General features: G+C 45.0%; 1 protein-coding gene across 2 annotated transcripts in view; it reads right to left on the bottom strand.

Moving 5' to 3' along the window:
- Positions 1-354: 354 nt before the first annotated feature.
- The window catches only part of LOC118207983 (SLIT-ROBO Rho GTPase-activating protein 3-like), a 78,567-nt gene continuing 72,921 nt past the window's right edge, over positions 355-6,000 (bottom strand). For both annotated transcript variants that reach the window (XM_035382216.1, XM_035382219.1), the window contains exons 21-23: positions 4,767-4,916; positions 3,917-4,235; positions 355-1,647 (exon numbers count right to left, since the gene is read on the bottom strand). In XM_035382216.1, the coding sequence (XP_035238107.1) occupies positions 1,246-1,647; positions 3,917-4,235; positions 4,767-4,916 (871 nt within the window). In that variant the 3' untranslated portion in view covers positions 355-1,245. The remainder of the gene's footprint in view (positions 1,648-3,916; positions 4,236-4,766; positions 4,917-6,000) is intronic.

Genomic DNA, 6,000 nt, shown 5'->3' with positions numbered 1-6,000 from the left:
GAACAGGCTTTTCTATTCGCAAGAATAATTTTGAAATATTTCAGGGCCATTTGTGAATGCAAAAAAAGTATTAAAACACATCAGCAAAGAATTCACAGATTTCAGTTTCCTGGACCTTTAATGTGCTACAAATATTCCAGGGCTGCCACCAGGAATAGGTCAATGAACCAGTTGCCAGTAATTGCCTGTGTAAATTGCCTTACCCTGCCTAATGCCACCACTTGGCAAAGACAACTATTCAGTGCAGCACAAGTGAATTTATGGAATTACCCAAAAAAAAAAAACGCAGAAATGTATGGTGTATACTTCATGCAAAATGAGCACAACAGAAATGAAGACATAATAACACATATATTGGGTTTACGTTTCTTTTTTTTGCATGTTTTAATGGATTGGATTTTAAACATATTTCGCTCTCATTTTTTGCCTGTTAAGTCTTGGACTGTACAAGATTAGAAGAATGTTAGGACTATCAATAATATACACATTAAACTACAAGTACAACACATTTTCCTTATTATTAGTTTGTACATTTATTTCAGATTCATACTACAGTCTGCATGTTCGATACACCATGTTCTGTTTGTTATATTGTAATTCCGCAGTATATTCCTTATACTATAGACAGAAGAAATATCACTTCAAGTAAGCACACTGCATCTTTTTGCAAGCCTAAAGCTGCAAGTTATAATTGCTCGCAGCATTAGAGGGACAGCCGCCAAACTGAATGTGCCATCCGGTAACATAACGACAGGACAGCGCATAGCCCACGGTCATTCTGCAAACAGACCGCTGCTGGAGTCTGAGATAACGCGGTCCAGTCAAGTGGCTGACCAGTGCTGGGTAGAAATGAATACTGGCTGTACTGCAGGACTTCAGATCTACAGTTCATTCATCCCAGTAGGATGCCAGCTACAGACAAATCTTATGCTGTCATTTTTTTATGAGGTAAAAGAAACAAATTACAAGAACTAAGTAAATTGTCTTTCTGTTCTTTTCACGTTTCTTCAATTCCAGTGTCTCTCAGTGGTTTTGCGCCAGGAATTTTGTGCTACAGTACTCCTACTGGCAACTGACCTTCTCCTGGGCTGGTCGCCACGGTTATGAATTCAAGTCAAATCTTAAGTAAGGCTAAATATATCTAGACTACATGTAAGGGCTCAAGCCCTGAGCCCCAGCGACTGGACAGGGTTCAGGACAGAGGGGACTAAGAGTGGTGCAGCGGTGGGGCGATGGGTACAGGGGCTACATGTCGGGGGAGAGCTTGCTGGGGAAGAGCTTCTCGGTGGGGGTTACGGCTGGGCTGCCCACGCCGGACGAGCTGGAGCTGCTGGACCGGAGCTGCGCGGGCGCGGGCCGGGCCGGCCTGGCGGGAGGGGGCCTCAGCTGGGCGCCGGCCAGGCGGGCCGAAAGGACCGGCTTGAAGGTGCTCATGGTCTCGGGGGCGGAGCCGGCGCCGCCTCGGCGCGCTGCGGCATCTGGGTCGCGGATCACGATGGTGTGCAGTGGGCTGGCCGGCTGGGAGCCGGGCGGGTGCTTGAGCGGCTCCAGCGTGTCCAGCACCACGTCGGGCGCCTGCTTGGCCGTGTTCTGCCTCTCCAGCTCCCGCAGCTCGTGCAGCGCCGTGCTCATGGTCTTCTCAATGTCCTGTAAGGGAGCGGAAGGGGAGGGTTAGGCCAACATCCCTCCTTACTGGACAATCAGTTACATGGCGGCATATGCACTTAAACAAATCTTTCCAGACACTTCACAGGAATACATGGTTTGGAAAGGCATAAGATATTCATACAAACTACTCACTGGTCAAACTGGATAAATGAAATAAAAGAAAACAACAATATGAAGTCGTTATGGCAAAGACAATGGCAGTCTGACCACTGGTCTGACAGAAAGTTTCAATCCGCCACAAATAATTCAATAAAATGTTAGCCTCTCTCCTGAGGTCAGTAAAAATCCCTGACATTTAGGCAATTTAGAGATGGTACTCGGCTCTGTATTGCTTTGAGTCATTTTAGACACACTCGCCGCATCCTGTCCGTTCATTCCTGGGTTTCCGCAAGTTCCTTCCTGCAAGGCTGTCCCAATCACTCTTAAAGCCAGGGACAACGGACATCGGGCTCTCAGAAATATGGCTTTTTAACGAGACTCCCTCAGAACACCTCACATCTAAATACCTAATTAATCAGTGACGGACAAAGAACACACAAAGTAATTAGCGATTAGAAATAGGCTGCTAGGCCCCCCCGCCCCGGTTTTCCCAGGCTCTTAGCTTCGCTACAAAACACATCTTGGCCGGAAACGCTGCAGAACGGAGAATATTCTAATTAGCTCTGAGATTATAATTCCATGCTATCACGAGCTGTGCTCATCGCATGGGCAAATTTGTTTTCCATTAACCAAGGATGTTGCCCGACCTGGCCATTATTAAAAACCGGCGCAATTCATTCTGGGCTGACACCCACTTCATTATTACAGCGTGAGATGGAATGCATGAAAATGCACTTCCAGCCAGTAGACACATCTTCAAAATATTATCCAATTATGCATGACACATAATCACACTCATAATCTCACACTGTGCGATGCCGCCTCTTTCAGAGCAGAGAAATACAACTGTATTTGACTATATTTGAACGGATGGAAGACATATAATGCTAAACGCATTGTTAGAATACTGGTATTGTGATAGTCCTGATTCTTGAAAGGGCAGTTCCTTTCTGATATGTAGTAACAAGCCAGCAGGACCAGATGTTTGCTTATTAGCCTAGCCCAGGGCATTGTTGTGGGCTAAGGCACAGAGCAATTAAAGAAGTTCAGCCTAATCCACAAATATATGGTCTGAGTTAGCCCTGCAAGACCAAAATATAAATCGAAATTGGGTTGGGGCTCCAGTAGGACTCTCAGTAGTTGCTGCTGTAGTCATCATAGGTTATACACTGGTGACCAAGGATTGTGTATTAGCTGGATGGAGCTTCTATCCAAGTGTTTGTTCTAGTTTTTTGGCAAAGAGACTACATTTACTCATTGTGTTGACAATCTTTATACTGCCTAACCTTGTCTTCTCTCCGTCTTTATCCCTGGGGTCCAGCCCCTTCCTCGGCCTGAGTTCAAAGACTGATCCAGCCTTGTTTCCTTGCCCTGAGTTCACGGGATCCCTCCAGTCCTGTCTCTCGCTCCTTGGTTGCGGACCAATGCAACCCTGTTCCTCCCGTGGTTCATGCCAATCCCTTGACGTAGCCTGGAGCTCCAGATGCGTCACCCTGCCACTCTAAACTGCACTATACTGAACTATACAATTTCGAGTTCTACTATTTCAATTAGTTTATTACCTCACCCGTAACCTACTTAACCCATTTTATTTGCTGTGATAGATCCCTTATCACATTTCTGTTACATCTATTCTACTGCTACTTTATACCAGGCCAACTGGAGGAGGATGGGCTCCCCCTGTATAGCTGGGATCCCCCAGAGATTTCTTACCATCTAGGAGTTTTTTCTCGGCACTGTTTGAGGGTTTTACTCCCCACTGGAAGTTTTTTTTTTTGCCTCCTGTGCTTGCTATTTGGAGGTTCATGTCTGGCTTTTGCTCTGTTTTTGCTCTTTTTCTGCAACTCTGAATCATTGTGACAGTTTTCTGTAAAAAGCACCATACAAATAAAATTGATTTAATTTGATTACTGAAATATGGTTCTAGCATGTTTTAGCCAGTGCTGTATCATGAGTCAATGGATGCGCTGACTTCAGTAGCAGCCTCCAGAGTGCTGCTGACTGACTTATCCACAGAAAGACTGATGATGATGGTTCATTAGCAAGGCACATGCCCATAAGCTGGGCAAGGATGACAATCAGTCACATCACTGTAAACACGATGACGCCCACAGCACTACACACACATGGCCCTGAGAAGCGAGGCTACCTCAGCGAGCGCCTCTGCTTCCAGGGACTTGTGATCACCCAGGCTGCTGTGGCGGGTGGCGCAGGGGGCAGGCCTCAGGGGGTGGCCCTCGGGGTAGGCCTTCCTCTCGGGGTAATTCACGTTGCCCGCGCTGCCGAACATGGCCAGGCGCCGCTTCTCGGGACTCTCCAGGCGCCCCCTGCTGACAGCCATCTTGCGCGGGCTGCCGGGGCATGCCGCTGCCCGCGGGGGCGTATCCAACCCCCTGGAGGGGCTGTGGGTGTCGGCATCGCCACCGCGGCAGCGGGGGATCACAGCTCCGTCAGACTGTAACCTCATCCTACAAAGACGGGGCGAAGGGACCCAGCGATCACGAAGGGCATCAACACCTGTCACACTGTCATCAGCAGCAGCAAGAATGTTGCATTTTTAGCTTCACCATAAGTCACGCCTTTTCATTTAGGAATGAGTAAAATGTTACTAAAAAAGAAAGGACTATTAAATTTTGGATTAGCTCACTCAGAATGAGGGAGAAAGAGAACATCTCTGTGGCAATGGTTTCAGAATGCACCTTTGTTTGAAGGTTGATTTCACATGCATGTAGCACATTGCTAGAAAGAGGTATTGTCGCACTTCACTTCCAGATATTTTTCAAGCTCAAATGAGGAATAATTTCAAACTGCTTTCCAGGAAGGATTTGGATCTTTATAATCCACTACTCTGTGAAAACTGATTTCAAAGAGTGTTTTCACAAACACAGTACACAAACAGACCTTGTCTTATTCTATTGTATCAGAGTAATCAGTGAAAAATCGATAAACTCTCAGAAGCATTAATGGCAAAGAGAAATTGGATTGTGATGGTAGCCCACCGTCCCAGGACCCCTCCGAAGCTGTAGTCGAGCGGGGGCTCACAGGGGGACTGGATGTCATTTTTAGATGAGGACTTGTCATCGAGGAGGGGCCCACTGCTAGCCTCGCTGTCTGCCTTCTGACTGAGACTGTCTGAGAAAGCATCATCCCTGTGGGAGCAGCCCAGGATGGAGGGGGGAAAGGAGAGAGGCAGAAAAAAGAGAGGTGTGTAATGTGTGTCTGGTTAGTGAGCGGAAATCACATGGCACTCTAGCTTGCACATCGATTGTTTCATGTCTAAAACAGTAATAAACAAAGAAATTAGCCTGAGATGTATTATCCTTCAGAACCCAGATAATTCTACCACTTTTTTGGAATATTATGGACAGTATTATAGATATTTGTGCTGTATAAAAATGTAGATATTCATTCAACTGGAGAGCTTTAAGTAAAGATCGAACTCTGCAGACAATACAACAAGAAGCAAAATGTTCCTGTGTTATATTCCAAATAAACAATAACAGAAAAACAGTTAAACTGTAATTGGAGGCTCAGGGAAGCCTCATAGTAGGAATAACTGTAATCTTTCTCTTTAAGTGAAGATGACATGGAGTCACTGCTGACTGTGACATGAAGGATAACAATAATACTAAATTATTATTAATTTGGACTTCATAATAAGTAAACAACAACAAATGTTGTCATGGCTTGAATCTGATCTTCTGTTCTGTCAGGATTAATTAAAAAGGACACACAAAGCCATTTTTGTTGGCTTTCAAAAGACCCTGCGCAATGTCAATCAATTGGTTTCAAATTAGGCAAAGACAAGCATGTATTTCAATTAGCAGATAATTATTCTGGCTTTACCATGATAAATGACCGATAGCAGCAGTAGACAGGAGCAGATGGATGGCAGGGTAAACCTTAGCTAAGGTTTACCCTTGGCTGTCGTCCTTAGTTTCAGAATGCATTTATTTAAAATGAATTACCTTAAACAATATTTATATTCTTTTGCCAGAGTCATTATGAAAGAGTAATTCCACATAGTTAGGGAATCCTAACGTTTTGCCAGTGTAGGTGAGGGAATATATGTTCCTCAACATTAAAAAGAAAACATCGCAGCATCACACTGAGAAAATATACCATTATGGTCTGGAAGCCAGAGCATGGGCCACTGGTCCACACTATAATAGCTAAGTGAAATGTAGCTCTGTAAACCACTAGATCGCCCAAATAATTTAATCATTATTTACC

This window comes from Anguilla anguilla, chromosome 11 (genome assembly GCF_013347855.1).
Source record: "Anguilla anguilla isolate fAngAng1 chromosome 11, fAngAng1.pri, whole genome shotgun sequence".
NCBI classification, from domain to species: domain Eukaryota; kingdom Metazoa; phylum Chordata; class Actinopteri; order Anguilliformes; family Anguillidae; genus Anguilla; species Anguilla anguilla.
The sequence above is the reverse complement of the archived record's forward strand: the minus strand, read 5'-3'. Positions and strand labels throughout refer to the sequence as shown.